This window comes from Sciurus carolinensis, chromosome 9, assembly GCF_902686445.1.
Source record: "Sciurus carolinensis chromosome 9, mSciCar1.2, whole genome shotgun sequence".
Classification (NCBI taxonomy): Eukaryota; Metazoa; Chordata; class Mammalia; order Rodentia; family Sciuridae; genus Sciurus; species Sciurus carolinensis.
In genome coordinates, this window is record NC_062221.1 from 79,240,377 (window position 1) to 79,261,463 (window position 21,087).

General features: G+C 33.1%; 1 protein-coding gene across 7 annotated transcripts in view; it reads left to right on the top strand.

Moving 5' to 3' along the window:
• Positions 1-21,087, top strand: part of Spice1 (spindle and centriole associated protein 1) — a 69,109-nt gene that overhangs the window by 16,082 nt on the left and 31,940 nt on the right. For 6 of the 7 annotated variants that reach the window (XR_007110258.1, XM_047564775.1, XM_047564778.1 and 3 more), the window contains exons 5-10: positions 1,178-1,280; positions 2,074-2,180; positions 5,683-5,798; positions 19,268-19,404; positions 19,770-19,907; positions 20,258-20,523. Coding sequence is in view for 6 of the 7 variants with exons in the window: in XM_047564775.1 (XP_047420731.1) it covers positions 1,178-1,280; positions 2,074-2,180; positions 5,683-5,798; positions 19,268-19,404; positions 19,770-19,907; positions 20,258-20,523 (867 nt within the window). In the remaining variant the exon portion in view is untranslated. The remainder of the gene's footprint in view (positions 1-1,177; positions 1,281-2,073; positions 2,181-5,682; positions 5,799-19,267; positions 19,405-19,769; positions 19,908-20,257; positions 20,524-21,087) is intronic. The other variant, XM_047564779.1, reaches the window with a different exon arrangement.

Genomic DNA, 21,087 nt, shown 5'->3' on the forward strand with positions numbered 1-21,087 from the left:
AAAACTTCTCTAGTGTCTTCATAAGTTTCCAGTGTGTCCATATCCTTGTAACATCTCTGTGGGGTTGAGGAGGTGGTTGTATATTGGGAAATTAAGTTTAAAGAGCTTGAATTTTGCTTAGCATTCATTGTCTGGGCCTGGAACTCCAGTCTTATAGCTCCAAATGTGCTCTTGGCCTTACCCTTCCAAAGCTTACTCTTTGTGGAAGGAACAAATTCAGGACTTCATTCTCATCCACTGAGCTAGCTGATCTGCTTAACCATAGCAGGCAAAGAAGGGGAAATGTCCTAAAACAACAACTGACTGTCATATTATGTAATTATTTCCATGGTATAGAGAAATTCTGGTAGGAACATTTGTTACCAGATGTTTTAGTGACAGAGTCAGTGTTGGAAACTAGGTAGCTTTTTAATTTTGAGACTCCTGTGTCAATTTAAGAATGCCATCTGGTGGTAGTAGAGTTGACTTATTTTTAGCCTGTGGCTTTTCTTATAATTATGAAAGTTCCATCATGGAAAAGTGTATAATCAGAAGCAGGACTGTAATGTGATTTTTTTGAGTTTCCACCTCTTCAGAATTAAAAAACCAACTGTTTTTAAACACAGAGACATCACCTTTTTTGTTTAATTCTAACACTCATTTTTTTATGCTGGGTTTTTTAAATTTTAAGTCTTGATCCAATGGTAGATTCTGAAATCACTTCAGTGGTTGAAACTTCTCTGAGTTTATGGCTCAAAGATTCTTACCTTTAATCCTTTTTTTCAAGCTATGGATCATAATTTATTAATGAATTATGAAATTGAGTTAGTACCTTATCACCATCACTTAAAAAAATAAAAAAGAAAATATAAAAGTTTTTATGAAGAAAGTTTGTTAAATAAACTTTTGTTTTATATATTTGCATGTATGCGAGTGTTCTGGGTCACAAGTTTTAGTATGCATTACTTTGGATTGCAACCAAGCATTTGAAAGCCACTGATTGTTGTAATAGCCCCATCTACTGGTACTAAAAGATATTGTCACTGAAGGATTTTAGGTGGTGGTTTATGGTTTATGCTTTGTGCCTTTGTATAGTCTTTTCCTTTGTGATTTGAAGAGTAAATATATATGCATTTTCCTGAGTAATATTTATATTATGTTTTTTCCTGAATAATATTTATCATTAACACATGTCTAGATTCTTTCTGATCAATACCAGATGCAGGATGTGTTGGAGAAATCTGATCATTTGTTGGCTGCAGCAAAAGATCTATTTGTTGATGTTCCTCGTAGACGCACAGGTAAGTATTCAATTTTTAAAAAAGCTTCTTTTTCTTATTAACTATAGCACAGAAGTGGATGTTTAGAAAGAATTTAAATTCCTTTCTCAGGCATTATATTATTTGTATTATGAATATTCAAGGTGGATCGTGTACATAAGGTTGTTAGAGTTAAACTTTATATAATTTTTTTACTTTTATTAAGAATATGAACTTATGAATTATTCAGCAATGGAAAATAAATTGTTATATATTAAAATATGGTATAATTTGCAGGATTTCATAATTTAAAATGAGACTTTTCAGCTTGTTAATATGTTACCGTATAATGAAAAAACTTGTATTTATATATAATTTGCATAAAATAATTTGAAAGCTAAAATAATTTTCTTGCTAAAAGAAACTGCCTCTTGTTAGGTACACAGCATTATTAATTTTAACATGAATATAACCAATTTTTTATCTTAATCTCTCAAGAACAGGTGATTAGCTTTTAGTATAAAGTTTAAATCCTGTTTTGGTCATTTATTAGTGTGACTCTGGGCTAGTTGCTTAACATCTCTTTGAGTTTTATTTTGATCTGTAAAATAGTAGTAGTACCTACTTTCATAGAGTTTTGTGAAGGCCAAAATGAGTTAATATACATAGAAGCATTTAGAACAGTGACTGGATTATAGTAAGCACATATAAGTATAAGCTGCTATTGTTATTTTAGATTTCCATATGATGATGCATATATATGACAATGTAGAACTTAAGAAGTCAATTTAGTTAAATGAAACAAAAATCATCATGACTTATTTTCTTTCTGCAGGGTTTCCAAATATAACAATGGCTCCTCATTCCTCTCAGAGTCCCATCATGGTAAATCAAGATCCTATTGCCCAGTCCATCCTTAATGAGTCTGTCATAGACCCTCAGGTAATGTACTCTACTCATGACTCTGTGCTCATGCTGAAATGAAGTTTAAGTTGATGTACGCATTTTGCTAAACATTTTAAAAGCTTAAATATCAATAACTGCTAGTTGCAGTTGCTAGATTTGCTCTCACTCAAGCATATTGCATTTTATGAGTAGTGTTTGCTTAAATAAGATTGGAGACTGGATAGTAATAGCCGACATTTATTGAGTGCTTACATAGGATGTAGGTACTGTTGTTACTCCCATTTAACAGAAAAAAAGACTGAGGTTTGGAAAAACTAGGTGAGTTGTTCAAGATCATGTAGTTTGCATCAGAGACCAAGCTCTAATTTAGGTCCTGTGGCTCCATAAATGTTTCTGATTAGTTCAGAGCACTTTTTGTTTGTTTTTATTATATTGGAATAAAATATACATGTTTTTGTATGGATCATCTTGAGATAGATTACATAAAGTATTTAGCATCGTACCAGGAACATAGTACTTCATTAAATGTCAGTCAATTTTAACGTATTAGTATGTTTAAAAGGTATCTGCCCAGGAAACTTGGAATTTCTGGGGAAATAATACTACATGGGAAATGATACTACATCAGTAAAATATTAATTAGCCAAAATCTAACAATTAAACTTTTAGTCAAAATGTTAAGAATTTTGAGATAGTACATTTTCCAAAGCTCATGAAGAACTTAATACTAAAATAAAGCAGCTTTTTAAGATTGGCTAGGACTTTCCTAGTCACCTGTTTATCCTAAACTATACCTTCCATGAAAAAAAGGGAGAATCTTTAATTGAAGGAATGATTCTAAGGCCTTAATTGTAGGTCCAGAATCATAAAAGACAAGTTAATTATACTGTTTTCTATTTAAAGGCAATTAGGTAGAATGTTAAACATATTTAAAGTAGCCAAATCTATTACCTGTATCCCTAAGTAAAAAGCATTTATACTTTTTCACTTATTGAAAAATTAACTTGCAGATATTCAGAAGTTTAATCATCTTAGAATATCCTACTGTTGGAATATGTTTGATGGAAGCTTTTTCATTTACTTAAATAAATTGCATAATGTAGTGTTCTATTTATTTGGCAATCACACTTTGAATCATTTGGAGCTGGGATACACATGTACAATGTATCCCAGCAACATAGAATAAAGCAGTTTGATTTCAATCTGTTGAAGAGAAGAGTCCATCTTCACACCTGAGCCAATTACTTTAGTAATTTAAAAGTAATGTTACTGATATAACTAGTTTTCCTAGCTGGCTTAATTTCTTTCTCAATTTACAACTGATAACAGATTAAAAACAGTGAGGTAAGCTTCTCAAAATAAACCTGAGATAGCAGAGAAAAATAGCAGTGAGGGAGGAGAAAGAAGACTCTTTTACAGGTAAGGAGAAAACCACTATACATCAGAAAAAAAATTGATGTTGCTATAGATAACCTGGAGCCACCAAGAAAAGATGCATTTATAACTGCATCACTTAAATTCTCTGGACCTTACTATCTAGAACAGGAATAAGTGAGACTAAGTTTATTTACTTTTTCATCATGTGGTATATTAGGCCCTGCATTAGAGGCTGGCATATATGAATGAATAAGACATGTCTTCATTATTGGGATGGGGAAGTGGCAGATCTGAAGTTAGAGAGATAGGCAGGAGTTAGGTCCTGAAGGGCTAAGGACCTGAAAATTAAGAATAGAGCCACTAAAGGGGTTTAAGAAGCATGAAGTCATGATGAGATTGATTGTGGTGTGGAAGATGAATTGGAGAGAGGCTAAGATGAGAGAGGGTCCCTGTCTTGCCTGCTTTTTACTGCTGATAACACAGTGCCACAGACTGGGTTAGTTATAAAACAAAAATAGTTATTTTGGCTCATGGTTCTTGTCCACGGCTGAGAGTTCTCATCCCTCGATGACCTTCTTGCTTGCAGAGTCTTGATGTGACATAGGGCATCACATGGTGAGAGAGAGAGAGAACAAGAGAGACCTAGGCAAGCGAGCTTTAATAGCAGAACCACTCTTGAGATAATCCATTTGCCTATTAATCCATTAATAGCATCAATGGATTAAGCTACCCATGAAGGCAGGACTGTTGGTATCTCATGAGAGTCCACTTGGACCCCTTTTTTAATTATAGAGATATCATTTTTATTTTCTGTTATTTTAATTTATTTCAATTACTTAGTTCAGACATGATTTTCTTTTACTATTCTTCTAGCAAGATTCCTTCATACACTAGTATTTATTTTTCCTTTTTTCTGCATGAAATATTTTGCCACAAAACATAGCTATGCAAGATGAAGATTTCTCTTTTAAATTAAAGAAAAAGTTCCACTATAGCCTCTCTCTTAATATCTCATAATTGGGATTTAAATTTCAATATGAGTTTCAGAAGGCACAAATCATATTTAAACCTTAACAGCCTGGTTAGAAACCTTAGTTTGGAATTGTATTCAGAAATGGTAAGGACCTGGCTCAAATTAGTGCCAATAGGAAGTAAAGTAAAGGATAAGGATACATTTGAAAGAGGTTAAAATGAAGTAGAGTTGACAGGATTGTGTGGCTGATTAGTTGTAATGGATGAGAAAGAAGGATAACTTCTTGTTGCCAGCTTGAGTATCTGAGTAGATGGTGGCAATGTTCATGGTCTTATGTGGTATTGGCAGGACAAGGTTTCTGTAAGAATGCTGGGAGAGACTTTGGAAGATGTTCAGTTTGGGACATATTGAGTAGGAATATCTTTTAGGCAGTTGAATATAAATGTCTAGGACTCAAGAGAGTTCTGGGTGGAGAAAGAGATTGGAAATTAACACCATTTGACCTGTAATTGCAACTTTGGACTTAGATAAAATTATTGAGAAAGTAGATCAGATGAGAGGAGAAAAGGTCCAAAGGGAAGACCTCAAGTCCCATTAGATAGAAGAGTAGAAAAAGAAAACCAGTAAGGAGCAGCTTTATTGGAAGGAGCAGCCAGAGGAAAAGAAGAAAATTTAAAAAAATACAGTATCATGGAAGTTAGAAAATTTTCAAAGAAAGAAATAAATCATCATAAGAATCTAAGGTATCAGAGAATTAAGGGAAAACAAAGACAGAAATAGTCATCTGATTTAGGAATAAACATGTTGATACTGAGTTTGTAGTGAGTAGTTTGGAGTGGTAGGGCAGAAACAAAATTGAAGGGTGTAGATGGTGATTGAGAAATGGGAACAATTCTTTAAAGAAGTTTGGTGGTGAAAGAGAAAAGATAGTAGGTCAGGGTGGGTATGAGGGTAAGATGGGAGAGGCTTGCTCACATTTAAATCTTGATAAGCTTAAGCCAACAGAGAGATTAAAGATACTGGAGAGAGAAAAGACTTTGAATGAGTGGAAGCAGGTAAGAGGGTTTGGGTTCGAGAATGCGTATGGAGGGATTAGCCTTAGGAAGTCTCTTTCTGTTAGAAAGAAAGAAAGAATGAGAATGTATATAATCAACTTGTGTTGTTATTTTTATTGTTGTTTTGAGATAGCCTCTTAATGAAATAGATGATGAAGGAGACGAAGGAACTGTTAATAGTCAGTCAGAAGAAAGTGAGACTGACTTGGATAACTCTCTGACCTCTCAGTCTAATACGAACACAGACAGGTATGTAAATATGGCATAAATATCTACAGCTTTTTCCTTTTTTCCATGGCCGTTTCAAATGTTTGTTTATTGCATCATTTTTATATTAACAAAGGGCATATTTTTATTAAAAGTTTTTGTATTTTGATATAATTTCTAAAAAGTTGTAAGAATAGTAGAAAAAACTTTGATAGATACCCAGATTCAACAGTTATTAACATTCCCCATTTTTGTTTTATCATTTTTTTCCTTTTTTCCTGTGTATTTATACACACACACACACACACACACACACACACACATACACACATACACATCTTTTTACTTTTTATTTTTTGGTAGTTGTAGATGGACAGCATGCCTTTATTTTATTTGTTTATTTTTATGTGGTGCTAAGGATCGAACCCAGTGCTTCACATGTGCTAGGCAAGTGCTCTGCCACTGAGCTACAACCTCAGCCCCCACATACACATTTTTTGAGAACCATTTTGGGGGTAAGCTGCATACTACATGTTCCTTTATCTACTTCCTTTAAATACTTCGATGTGTACTTTCTAACAGTAAGAGTATTCATTTATAGAACCACAATACAATTATCAGTAACCGTCAGGAAATTAAGTTAATCCCATACTATTGTCAAGTTCATAGACTTTATTTAGATTTCTCTCATTGCCCCATTCATATTAATTATGATCCTATTTTATTGTTTGGAGAACCAATCATGATCACTTATTGTATTTACTTTTCACATTTCTTTGACTTTAAAAATCTGGAACCTTTTAAAATCTGATTATAGTGTTTATCTTTCATGATACTTTGTGATTTCCAAGAAGTACTGGAGCAGTTACTTTATAGAATTCCCTCTAATTTGGTGTTCTCTGATATTTCCTCATTATTTGACTCAGGTTATACATTTGGGGAGGAATACTTCTGAAGTGATGCTAAGTCCTTCTCAGTGCATAATATTATGAGACAGTCATGTCATAAGTGAGAAAGAAGGATAATTATTGGTGCTGTTAATTTTTATCATTTGGTTAGTGTTGTCTGCCAGGTTCCTTTATTAGTTCATTATCTGTTTTCTTCTATTTTGCTACTCATTTGTCACAAATTTGGCCAATGGGAGCATCTTCAAATCATTCCTGTGTCATATTTACAAATCATCCCCTGTCCTCAATTTAATTTCTGGTACAACAGGGTCTTCATTATACTTTCCCTGCCCTTGGCCTGGAATCAGCCATGTCTTTGAGAAGTCCTGGTTCATTTTATTAAAGAAGGGTATTTAGAAATCAAAATCTAAGTATTAGGTGTGCTTATTGCACCTGACAGTCCTTGATTTTAGTCCCTTTCAGCAGGTACAAACACATGCACCTATAGGTATATGCATATATCTATATTAATATCTAGTTATAAATTATGAGCTTACTCTGATACTTCCAACGCCATTTTAACATGATTGGATTTTTCTTAGTCTTCTCTCATTCTATATTTGTATCCTTCTTTAAGACTGAAATGCATGTTTCTATGCATAGTGTATTTACTTCTTTGAAGCCTACAATGCATAGAAAGTAGTTTTGGAATTGCTGCTCCAATACTACCACAGAAATAAACCTACTAAGCAGAGTTCAAGGTTGTTAGAGGATTATTTTTTAAAGGTTATTCTATTCACTTGAAATATAATTAGGTACATTTTTCTATTTATATTCTATTTTAAGTTTTTCCTTCCATCCTTTTCACAAAACTACACAAAAAGCTGTTTCAGGGTAGTGTCACCCATTCCCTATTCCTTCTAACAATTTTGTCATCTGTCCTTACCCTGTGCATAACCAGTTTCATTAGTTCTTCCTGAGCTTCTTTTTTATAAATATAAGCAGATGCATGTATCTTATTTTATCATACGTATGTAGCTTACTATATTTGCCTTTATTGGACATCACCTCACAGCTATTTAAAAATTTATAGGATCTCCTTATTTTCTTTTTCTTGTTTTTTTAGCAAAATGAGACAGCTGCATAATTCTGAATTGTGTGAATGCATCATAGTTTGACCACTCTTTGGCCATTTAGTTTATTTCCAGTATTTTATAATTCCAAAAGTACTGCAATGAATAACCTTGAAGATACATGAATTTTTATTCTAGGGGAGTCCATATTTAGGAAAAATTGTTAGAAGTGGGATTTACGCCTTAACAGGTAAATGCTAAGCATTTTGTGAAGGCCATAATATTTATACTTCGAATTTTAAAATGTTTTGCATTCTCACTGGCAGTATATATGTGTCTGGTCAACAGAGTGTGTTGTGAGGATTTAAAAAAATTTTTTTGCAATAATTTTATAGGTGAGCAGTGATATCTCAGTATAGGTTTACTTTTCTTTCTTTTATGAGGTAAATTGAATTTTTTTTTCATATGGTTTAAAGGACCTAATAGTGAATTCTCTATTCATGTCATTTATCTATTTTTTGAGGTTTTAATCTTTTTTCCTTAATTTGTAAGTGTCTTTGCACATTAAGGTATTAGTCTTCATCTGTGTAATGTGTTATAAATATTTTCCCTAGTTTGTTTTTTACATTTGTGGTGGCACATTTTTCTTGCCAGCAAAATAAATTTGAACTTAACGTTTCTTTTCGCCTGTGGATCCTGAATTGTACTCTGAAATTATTTCCCAAAAACCATATTATAGAGGAATTTGTTCATATTTTCTTTTAATACTTGTGTGGTTTATGTTTGCATTTAGTTCTCAGATCTCCTAGCTAAGATTACTTAACATTTGTTAGGGTATATTTCTTTTTTTAGATGACTGTCTAGTTGTCCCAATATCATTTATTAAAAAGACCAATCATTCTTGTCCTACTCATTGGAAATGCTACCTTTGTCACATATTAAATTACCATATGAACTTGGATCCATTTCAGGATTTTGTATTCTGGTTTGTGGGCCTTGTTTCTCCAGTCATGCTCCAGTACTGTTTTACTTAGAGAGGGTTTATAGTGTTTAGTAGACTCCCTCATAGCTTTTTTTTATTCAGAGTTTTCTTAGGGAGTCGTATGTATTTTTCCATTTGAACTTTAGTAACAGCTTGCTTAACTTTATATAAAAGCTTATTGATTTTTTTCTTTTAGGACATGCTATATCATTAGTGAGATTTGACATCTTTTTGATGTTGAATTTTGCTATCTAAGAATATTATATTTTTCCATTTATTTGAAGTATACTTTTTGTTTCTAAGGAGTGTTTTAATCTTTTTCTTATATATATTTTACTGTTTTCTTATTCTTAAATATTTATGGCTTTTTGTTTTTTAATGGCTCATTATATGTTCTAATTAGTTATTTTGCTTGTGAAAGGTTTTAATGTCTGTATTTTATCTCAATATTCTGTTACTTTACTGAATCTTGGTTGAGTTAGTTTTAGCATTGATTTTCTAGGGTTTTTAGGTTTACTATCTTGCCATCTGCAAATCAACAGTTTTTACATTTTTTTCTTAGATTATAATTCTAAGTAGTTTCTTTTGTATATTGGTTGTAGGAGAGTATTAAATAATCGTGGATATAGTGGCATCCTTGCTCTGTCACTGATCTTATGAAAATGTTTGTTGTTTCTTCTTAAGGTGCTAGCTTCCTTATTGAAGACTTTAAAAAAAATGCTAGCAAATGTCTATCAAATCCCACCTTTTTAATTATTCTATTTAGTTATACATGACAGCAGAATGCATTTTTGATTCATTGTAAACAAATGGAGTACAACTTTTCATTTCTTTGATTGTGCATGATGTAGAGTCACACCATTCATGTAATCATACATGTACATAGGGTAATGATGTTTGTCTCGTTCCACCATCTTTCCTTCCCCTCCCACCCACTCCCCTCCCCTCATTACTCTCTACACAATCCAAAGTTCCTCCATGCTTCCCTTATCACCTTCCCCTGTTATGTATCAGCTTCCACTTATCAGAGAAAACACAAACCCAGTTTTATTAACTGTTTTTACCAGTAGTGGTTGTTGAACTTTGTTAAAAACTTGTTCTATGTCTGTAGAAATAATCATATGAATTTTCTTCTTAGACCTATTAATGGGTACATTATTTTATAGATTTCATAATACTAAACTATCTTTGCATTCCTGCAATAAATTTTACTTGGCCTAGTGTATTCTTTTCATTAATATAGTCTTGGATGTTGTTTATTACTATTATATTAAGTATTGCTTTTAATTTCACAAGTGATATTATCTATAATATTTTTGTATCTAGTCTTTATCAGGTTGAGGTAACAGTGTGATACTTGATTTCATAAGAAACATCTGGAAGTTTTTCTAAGTTTTCATAAGAAATATTCTGGAAGTCTTTAAATTTCTTTTAGTGTTTAGGAAGGGTACAATTTTGTGTAGCATTGGAGCTGTCCTTTGAAAGCTAATGGGTTTCTTCTATAAAGCTGTTTGTGCCTGGCACTTTTTTTTTTTTTTTTTTAAATGAAGATTGAATTATTTTCACTTTGTATTTCCTACCCAAGCCAATTTTTATAGAATATATTTTCTTAGGAAATTTTCTATTTTATTTAGGTTAATCACTAGATTTCTGTAAAAGTATGCCAGTATCTCTGTGCTTCTAAAAAATTTCTTCTGTTTCAATGCTTATTTATCATCTCTTTCCCATCATCTGTTTTAGTCCTCTTTTCTTAAAATTATGTTAATTAGTGGTTTTGTCAGTTTTTCAAAGAACCAGGATTTTGATTTATTAGTGCTACTAGTTTCCTTATTTCTTCTTCATCAATTTTTGCTTTTATCTTTTTTTCCTTCTTTGTTCTTTCTTTTGGTTTACTTTCTTTTTCTGGCTTTTGGAGTTGGCAATTTATTTTCATTTTATAATTATTAAAAATAAATTATTTAGGGCTCTGAGTTTTCCTTTCATTAATTCAAATGTATACTATACATTCTGATATAGTGTTTTGTTGCCTTAGAAATGAAGCAGTTTCAGTTTGTTTTCCCTTTTACCCAAGAGTTATCTATTAGAATATTTAAAGAAAATTTCCAGAACTGCCTTGTTGTTTCTAGTTTTATTACATTGCAATCAGAGTGTGATTTGTAATATTTTTACTTGTAGAACTTAGTGATGTTTTCTTTGTGACCTAACATATAATCACATTTTTGTGAATGTTCCATGTATGTGCTTGAGAAGAGGGTATACCTCTATTAACAAGGTATAAAGTTCTATAGTCTTTCCATAAGATCTGTCTCATGGGTTATGCTGTTTCTTCTTCTGTTTTCTTCCTCATTTTTACCACTATCTTATACTAAGAGTAATGTATTAAAAGTCTCCTGTTAATGTACATTGTTTCTGATTCTCTTTGATTTCTTGCTTCAGTATATTTAATTGCTTAAAGTTTAATACTTCCTTTCATATAAATGTGATTGTTGTGTTTTTTGGTGCCTGGATTGCCATAAATGTTATGTCTTTGATTAATGACTTTGAGTATTATAAAGTATCCTTTGTCACATTTAATGCCTCTTGGTTTAGTTCTATTTTATCTCATATTGAGTCCTCTTTCTTGTTTCTAATTGTTTGATTTAGCTTTTTTTTTTTTTTTTTTTTTTTGGTGTGTGTGTGTGTGTGTGTTGGGAGTCTCCCTCTGTTGTCCAAGCTGGTCTCAAAACTCATGGGTTCAACAGATCCTCCTGCCTAACCCTCCCAAGTAGCTAGGACTATAGGTGCACACCACCTGCCAACTTCTATCTTTACTTTTTATATTTAGTCTTTTTTATTTTATATTCTTTTACATTTTATCTTTTTAGAATTATTTTGTATCAGATATGGTCTCATTTTCAATGCAGAGTTGAGTCTGGCCTTGTTAGTCAATCAGAAAATATTCTTTTAATTGGTGAAGTAAACTTGTACATTTTTTGATATGGTTGGTATGTTTAATGTTAATTTTGTCCTATTATTTTGTGGTATGTTGTACTATAATTATAGTTTTCCTTCTCCGTGAAATATGTTTTATACATTCTTTTAAAAATTTTCTTTTATTAGGAAGGATGTAATTTTGTTTCATTAACTAGTTTTTTATATATACCTTTTTATAGAGCCTTTAGTTCTATTTTCTTGTTTAACCTTTCACTGTCAGATGTGTGCTTTAAATGTTTTTATTTTTTACTGTTTATTTTTACTTTGGTAGCACAAGTGAGTCATTCTATGTTTTCTTTCCATCCTTTTTTCCATTTTTAGTTGCTTTCTTTTTGCTTTGACAGACTATAAAACATTTACATACTGTGCTTCCAAGTGTATCTTCATTTTTTTTAAAAATATTTTTTTAGTTGTAGATGGATACAATACCTTTGTTTCATTTATTTTTATGTGGTGCTAAGGATCAAACCCAGTGCCTCATATGTGGTAGGCAAGCACTCTACCACTGAGCTACAACTCCAGCCCTCCTCATTTTATTTTATTTTACTTTTAAAAATTTGTTCTAGTTATACATGACAGTAGAATGCATTTTGACACATTGTGCAGAAATGGAGCTCTACTTCTCATTCCTCTGTGCAGAGTCACACTGGTAGTGTAATCATACACATATATAGGGTAATAATGTTCATCTCATTACATTGCCCTTCCCGTCCCCACACCCTCTTTCTTCCCCTCAGCACAATCCATACACACATTTGGGGATTTGTTTTATTTCACTTAGCATGATATTCTCCAGCTCCATCCGTTTACCTGCAAAGGCCATAATTTTATTCTTCTTTATGACTGTGTAATATTCCATTATGTATATGTACCACATTTTTTTATCTATTCATCTGTTAAAGGGCATCTAGGTTGGTTCCATAGTTTAGCTATTGTGAATTGAGCTGCTATAAACATTGATGTGGCTGCATCACTGTAATATGCTGATTTTAAGTCATTTGGGTATAAACCAAGGAGTGGGATAGCTGGATCAAATGGTGATTCCATTCCAAGTTTTCTGAGGAATCTCTGTATTGCTTTCCATAGTTGTTGCACCAATTTGTAGTCCCACCAGCAATGAATGAGTGTACTTTTTTCCCCACATCCTCACCAACACTTATTTATTATTGCTTGTATTCTTGATAATTGCCATTCTGACTGGAGTGAGATGAAATCTTAGAGTAGTTTTGATTTGCATTTCTCTAATTTGTTTATCTCAGAGTTACAGTTAGATTAAGTGTTCATCATTAACCTTTTCATGTCTCCCTAATTAGCCTTTAGTTGACTATCTCCATTATGTGAATCCTCTGCCATTGGGCTTGTGAACGTGGTATTCCCTGAATTCTTTAAAGTTTTTCTGTCACTTTTATATTTGAAGGACAATTTGACTGGATATAAAAATTTTGCTTCATACTTCGTTGCTCCACTCTGTTTGCTTTGTGTGTGGCTTTTGAGAATTTCATTGATAGTTTTTTTGCAGTTAGTAAGTAATTTGGTGTTTTTATCTATTAACTTGATGTTTTCATCTTAAGAATTTTTTCCTTTATCTTTAAATTTAAGTATTGCTAAATTTAAGTATCTTGGAGTTTGTCTTTCCAAGTAAATCTTCCTTTTCCCATAGGTGACCTTTTTAAGATATAGATTCAATTCTTTTTTTTTTTTTCCCTCCTTACTATGATTGGAAAATCGTCTTGGATTGTAGTTTTAAATATTAGTTTCATATCATTGTTTTGTTTTTCTTTTTCAGGGACTCCAGTTATATGTATGAATGATTCTTCTTTAATGTGTTCCAGTTCAAGTACTTTTTCTTTGACCTATTATTATGATTCTTTATCTTATTTTCATTCTTTTTATTATTTCCCTATAATTCTTCAATTATAAGAATTATTTTAAACTTTTATTTAACAATTCTCCATTGGACACTTTGTTACTTAATCTTTATTTTTGAGGTAGTTTTTTTCTTTTTTAAAAAATTTATTTTCTGAGTTCAGTCAGTTCTTATTTTGTTTCTTCCTAGTATTTCCCCATTTTGTGTTCTTAGTTTTGGAATTTCAACTCAAAACTCTGTGTGTGTGTGTGTGTGTGTGTGTGTGTGTGTGTGTGTATGTATGTGTGTTTTTCCAAATACTTGTTTAAGTATATGTAATTAATTTGGAATTTGCATTATATGTTCTTCTGCACCCCATTTTTGGTGGCGTGGGAGAGAAATTTTTATTAACTGTACTATTTCAGTTTTCTATTGTGTTATGTTATCTTTCTATGGATGGTAGATTGCTTTAGTCTATCTTCTGTGAATAAGGTTGGAAGTTTGGGTTGGCTTACGACATTCGTAGTTCAAAAGCACATTATTCTGTCAGTTATAGTGAAGCACAGTTTTTTTTAATGAATACTTTTTTCTTTAATGTTTTGGTGGGGGAAAGTTGATTTCTTTTTCCTCCAATATTATTGTTCTATTTTGCCTTCAAGGACTCTTGCTTATTTCTCTTCGCTGAATGAAGTCTCTAAAGGAATCTCTTCTTAAGAAGTGATATCTTTCCAAGGCCATATCTTGGGTTCTACCTACTCCCATATTCCTTCTTTGTGGTGTTGGGATCTCTCAGGTCTATTTTTATTTTTAAGTATTTGCAGAGTTGAGCAAACTTTCTTTCCAGGGGCAGTATTTGTCACCATTAAGCTCTTAACTTTCCTCTTCTCTATGCTCATTTTGAACTGTCACCCTATCTACAAAGGCTTTTGGCAGGAGCTCAGGAAATATCTTTGCTGGACTTTGGTGGAGTTGTTTTCTATTAAAGGTAATTTTCAAATACGAAACAGAATGCATCACAATTCCAGACGCAAATTATACTACAGAGCTATAGTAACAAAAACAGCAAGGTGTTGGCACCAAAATAGTCAAGAAGACCAGTGGAACAGAATAGAAGACACAGGGACAAACCCACATAAATACAGTTATCTCATACTAGACAAAGGCACCAAAAATACACACTGGAGAAAAGGTAGCCTCTTCAACATACAATGCTGGGAAAACTAGAAATCCATATCTAATAGGATGAAAGTTAACCCGTCTCTTATCAGTACAAAAATCAAGTAAGTGGATCAAAGATCTAAGAATTAGAACAGAAACCCTTCACGTACTACAAGAAAATGTAGGCCCTAATACTTCATATTGACACAGGAACTAACTTCTTGAGTAAGACTCCTAAAGCAGAAGAAATAAAATAAAAAATCAATACATGGGATGGCATCAAACTAAAAAGCTTCTTCACAGCAAAAGAAACAATCAGGAGTGTGAAGAGAGAGCCTACAGAATGGTGACCCATTTATTAGCCTACTATAGATAATACTGTATTTTTGTGGTTATGTTTTTTTCATGTAACTGACTCTGAAAAGTTTTATAAACATTAGAGTTATATAGGTGTCAGACAGATTGGAGTTTATTTGCCCAACTTGTGCAGAAATCGTATTACAGAAGTGGTGAAAGAGGGCATCCCTGCCTTGTTCCAGTTTTTAGGGGGAATGCTTTCAGTTTTTCACCATTTAGAATGATATTAGCCATGTGCTTAGCATAGATAGCCTTTACAATGTTAAGGAATGTTTCCACTATCCCAGTTTTTTCTAGTGTTTTGAGCATGAAGGGATGCTGTATTTTATCAAATGCTTTTTCTGCATCTATCGAAATAATCATGTGATTCTTGACTTTAAGTCTGTTGATATGGTGAATTACATTTATTGATTTCCAGATTTTGAACCAACCTTGCATTCCTGGGATAAAACCCACTTGATCGTGGTGCGCTATCTTTTTAATATATTTTTATATGCAATTTGCTAAAATTTTGTTGAGAATTTTTGCATCGATGTTCATTAAGATATTGGTCTGAAATTTTGTTTCCTCGATGTGTCTCTGTCTGGTTTAGGTATCAGGGTGATATTGGCTTCATAGAATGAGTTTGGAAGGGTTCCCTCATCTCCTATTTCATGGAATACTTTGAGGAGTATTGGGATGAGCTCTTTTTTAAAGGTTTTGTAAACTGGACTGAGAACCCATCTGGTCCCGGACTTTTCTTTGTTGGTAGGCTTTTGATGACTTCTTCTATTTCATTACATTGTCCTTGAAACTCTAGCCAGAGCAATTAGAACAAAGAAATTAAAGGGTTACGACTAGGAAAAGAAGAACTCAAACTACCCCTATTTGCTGATGACATGATTATATATTTAGAGGAACTGGGAAATTCTGCCAAAAAACTTTTAGAACTCATAAGTGAATTCAGTAAAGTAGCAGGATATAAGATCAATGCTTATAAATCTATTGCATTTTTATACATAAGTGATGAATCCTCAGAAAGAGAAGTTAGGAAAACTACCCTATTCACAGTAGCCTCAAAAAAAATAAAATACTTGGGAATCAATCTAACAAAAGAGGTGAAAGACCTCTACAATGAGAACTATAGGACACTAAAGAAAGAAATTAAAGAAAACCTTAGAAGATGGAAAGATCTCCCATGTTCTTGGATAGGCAGCATTAATATTGTCAAAATGGCCACACAACCAAAAGTGCTATACAGATTCAATGCAATTCTAATTAAAATCCCAATGGCATACCTCACAGAAGTAGAGCAAGCAATCATGAAGTTCATCTGGAAGAATAAGAAACCCAGAATAGCTAAAGCAATCCTCAGTAGAAAGAGCGAAGCAGGGGGTATTGCAATACCAGAACTTCAACTATACTACAAAGCAATAGTAACAAAAACGGCATGATATTGGTACCAAAATAGACAGGTAGATCAATGGTACAGAATAGAGGACACGTACACAAACCCAAATAAATACAGTTTTCTCATACTAGACAAAAGTGCCAAAAACATTCAATGGAGAAAAGATAACCTCTTCAACAAATGGTGCTGGGAAAACTGGAAAACCATATGCAACAGAATGAAACTAAATCCTATCTCTCACCCTGCACAAAATCAACTCAAAATGGATCAAGGACCTTGGAATCAGACCAGAGACTCTGCATCTTATAGAAGAAAAAGTAGGTACAAATCTTCAACTTGTTGGCTTAGGATCAGACTTCCTTAACAGGACTCCCATAGCACAAGAAATAAAAGCAAGAATCAATAACTGGGATAGATTCAAACTAAAAAGCTTTCTCTCAGCAAAGGAAACTATCGGTAATGTGAAGAGAGAGCCTACAGAAGGAGAAAATCTTTGCCACTCATACTTCAGATAGATTACTAATTTCCAGAATCTATAAAGAACTCAAAAACTCTACACCAAGAATACAAATAACCCAATCAACAAATGGGCTAAGGAAATGAACAGACACTTCACAGAAGAAGATGTACAAGCAATCAACAGATATATGAAAAAATGTTCAACATCTCTAGTAATAAGAGAAATGCAAATCAAAACTACCCTAAGATTCCATCTCATCCCAATTAGAATTGCAATTATCAAGAATACAAGCAACATTAGGTGTTGGTGAGGATGTGGGGAAAAAGGTACACTCATACATTGCTGGTGGGGCTGCAAATTAGTGCAGCCACTCTGAAAAGCAGTGTGGAGATTCCTTAGAAAACTTGGAATGGAACCACCTTTTGACCCAGCTATCCCACTCCTCAGCCTATACCCAAAGGACTTAAAATCAGCATACTACAGAGATACAGCCACAACAATGTTCATAGCTGCTCAATTCAAATAGCCAGATTGTGGAACCAATCTAGATGTCCTTCAGTGGATGAAAGGATAAAGAAACCATGGTACATATATACAATGGAATATTACTCAACCATAAAGAATAATAAAATTATGACTTTTGCAGGCAAATGGATGAAATTGGAGAATATCATGCTAAGTGAGATAAGCCATTCTCAAAAAAACCAAAGTACGTTTGATCTTGCTGATAAGTGGATGATGATACATAATGGGGTTGGAGGGGGGCAAGAATGGAGGAAGGTGGGACTTTATAGAGGGAAAAGGGGTGGGAGCAGTGGGGGGGAGGAAATAATAACAGATTGAATCAAACACCATTACCCTATGTAAATGTATGATTACACAAATGGTATGCCTCTACTTCATATACAAACGGAAACAAGCTGTACCCCATTTGTTTACAATAAAAAAAAATCTTATTACAGTACTTCTTGAGATTTATCTAGAAGGTTGTATTTAAAGCTTACTCTATCTTATAAAGGTATCTTTCTGCTGTTTTGTTAGTTAGTCCCCTTTGAATGAACTATATCATGGACATTTTGCCAAATACAGCTTTTAGCAAATAGTGTTCTAATGTGCCACCTATAGGTTGCTTGAAAGCAACTCCTCTAAGGTGAGGAGCCACTAAATAAGATTTTAGAGCGTCTAAATAAGATTGTCTTTTCCTTCCTTCTTTTCTTCCCTCCTTCCTTTCTTATAACAGCTTTATTGATTTATACTTCATGGGTATATAGTATGCTCATTAAAAATGTAATAGTCAATGCTTTTTAGCATATTCATAGCTATGTAATCACTACTTTAATCAATTTTAGAATAGTTTTATCACCTCAGAAAGAAACCCTGTGCTCTTTAGCAGTCAAACCCCATTTTTTCCCAAACATTTTGGCTCTAGATAGCCACTAATCACTTTCTGTCTTTATAGAATTTGTCTCTCTGGGTATATGTTTATATGTATATTTATAAATATTTATATATTACATGTTTTATTTATATGTGTATGTGTATATATGCATGTATACACATGCATGTGTGTATGCACATGTGTATGTGCATTATGCCCTGTTTTATCTGGTGTCTTTCACTCAGCACCTTATTTTCAAGGTTCATCCATGTTGTAGCATATATTAGTACTTCATTCCTTTTAAAGGCTGAATAATATTTTATTGTATGGCTGTACCACATTTTACCCACCCAGTCATTCATCAGCTGGTGGACATTTGAGTTGTTTCTGTTTTTTGGCCCCCTGCCTCTTTTAAATCTCAATCTAAGTGAGAAAATAGATACATAAATTAGACTAGTTCAATGTTAAAATATCAACTTAATCAGTGATAAAGATGTTCATAGCATAAAGCTTAGATTCATATTGAAAGGGCTTACAACTACTAACCCCTAAACTACAGCTCTTCTCACTTTTTCTGTTCCCTCCCTGATACATCGGGCATGTTCTGCTCCAATAAATTTACTTCAGTTTGAGCAGTGACTGCTCAATGGGCAGTTTCTTTTGTAGGAGAGAGAAACCAAAAGGAGCCGAGCTATATATATATATATATATATAATTACTTTAGAGAAAGGGGAAGATGGAGCCATATCACAAAACTGTAGAAAGGGCACATGCTTTTGTTTTAGGGACCCAAGGCAGATAGGAAACTGAGAAGCAAAAACGAATGATTCCCTCTAACACAAAGAGGACAGGTATTTTAGCTATCTACCTTTTTTTATCACTTAAAGAGAAAGTTATTTTTTCTTTGTGAATTCTAAAAATCTTTCAAGTCACATGTGTAAACATTTGGACAGTTTAAATGATAGCACTTACTAACACTTCTATACCTTATTGTCTTGAATTTATAGGTTTCTTCACCAACTAAAGGAAGAGAATTCTGAGTTAATTAATAAACTGTGGAGTGATATTCAGCAGAAAATAGCAACACAGTCACAAATAACCCCTCCAAGAACTCCACCTGCTGTTTTGTCAGGGGAACAAAGAGGTTTGTTCCCTCTTTGCATTATTCCTAGTAGCCTGCTTCATTAGGTTTTTTTCTTGAACATGGTAATTTATTTATTTATTATTGGGGATTGAACCAGAAGCACTTTACCACTGAGTTACATCCCCAACTCTTTTTATTTTTATTTTATTTTAAGACAGGGTCTCACTACATTGCTTAGGACCTTGGTAAGTTGCTGAGGCTGGCCTTGAACTTGTGATCCTCCCTCCTCAGCCTCCTGAGTAGTCGGGATTACAGGCATGCACCACCATGCCCTGCAAACAATATAAATGGATCTGTCATTTAAAAGACTTTTCAGAGAAATTTGTTTTCTTGAGACACTTTTTTTTCAATGTTCTTCCTTTTAGCTGCTCTGAATACTACTGATGCTGTCAAGAGAATCCAAACCAGGCTTCAACCTGAAGAATCTACTGAGACTATAGATTCAAACTATGTTGTAGGACAGGTACTGAACTCAAGGAAGCAAAAACAACTGCTAAATAAAGGTTTGGTCTCTTTTTAATTGCTAAAATGACTTTTTAAGAAGATAACCTGATGTAGCTAATTTGAGTAAATGTTTTTCCACTTAAGCACATTCATTGGGATCTAATTAAGTAAGAGTTTATTGGAGCTTACTTAAGAAATCCTTCCTAATCCACAAAACTCTGGATGGATGGTTCCAGTATATTCATTATAGTGTAAACCTTGTTTAAACTATATAGCTATTCACAATTAAAAATGGTAATAACTTCTATAAAAACTTTTTATAAATTGTGAACAGTGAAAAGATTTTTCTTGTAGTTTTATGATTGAGATTTTCCTGGTCTTGAAATAAGATTACTTCTCTCATTCTCAGTGAAAAGAAAACCAGATTTGCATGCTCCTTCCAAGCTGAAGAAAAATATGTTATCTGCTAGCACGACCTCTGCAGACTTAACAAACAGTAATAATTCTAGCCTGGATGTCCTCAAACACATGATACATGAAGTGGAACATGAAATGGAAGAATATGAGCGGTGGACAGGACGTGAGGTCAAGGGATTGCAGAGTGGTCAGGGTCTCACGGGCTTCACTTTGTCTCTGGTGAGCTCTCTCTGTCGCCTGGTTCGGTACCTGAGAGAGGTGAGTGCATGACATTATTTGTTTCTTCTCTTCAGGCAGAAATGTATGTGAATTTTTCATCTTAGTTTATTGCAACCTTCAAATAAAGTTCAGTCATATTCAAATAACTTTCTTTTAAAAACTCAGTTTTAGACTATCTGCAGTAATATGGTTTTAATCTTCCTCTATCCTTAGTTGGTACTTGCTCAAATAGTCATTTTGATGCAAATATGAGCTTTAACAAATTATAATTAGTAAGAGAAATCTGATGTAAATAAAATTATATCTCGTGCTGATATTAATAATTGCTGTTTGGCAACTATAGATTAAATAGCACTATTAACTGTATCTCATTCTCTTGCCTTTCTCTGCTTCTTATACCCACGTTAGTTCAGTTTGGAGTTCTGGATGGATAAGTGGGAAAATTTTTCAAGTTTTTTGTGTGATTGGTAACTCATTATGGCTTCAGTTTTTAAGTGGCAGGTGTTTTATTGTGAAAATAATTTATAAAATAAGCAAGAATTTTTTTCTTTGTTTATAAATACTAATCAGTCTTCATAATGCCTTAGAATTAGAATTTGCTAA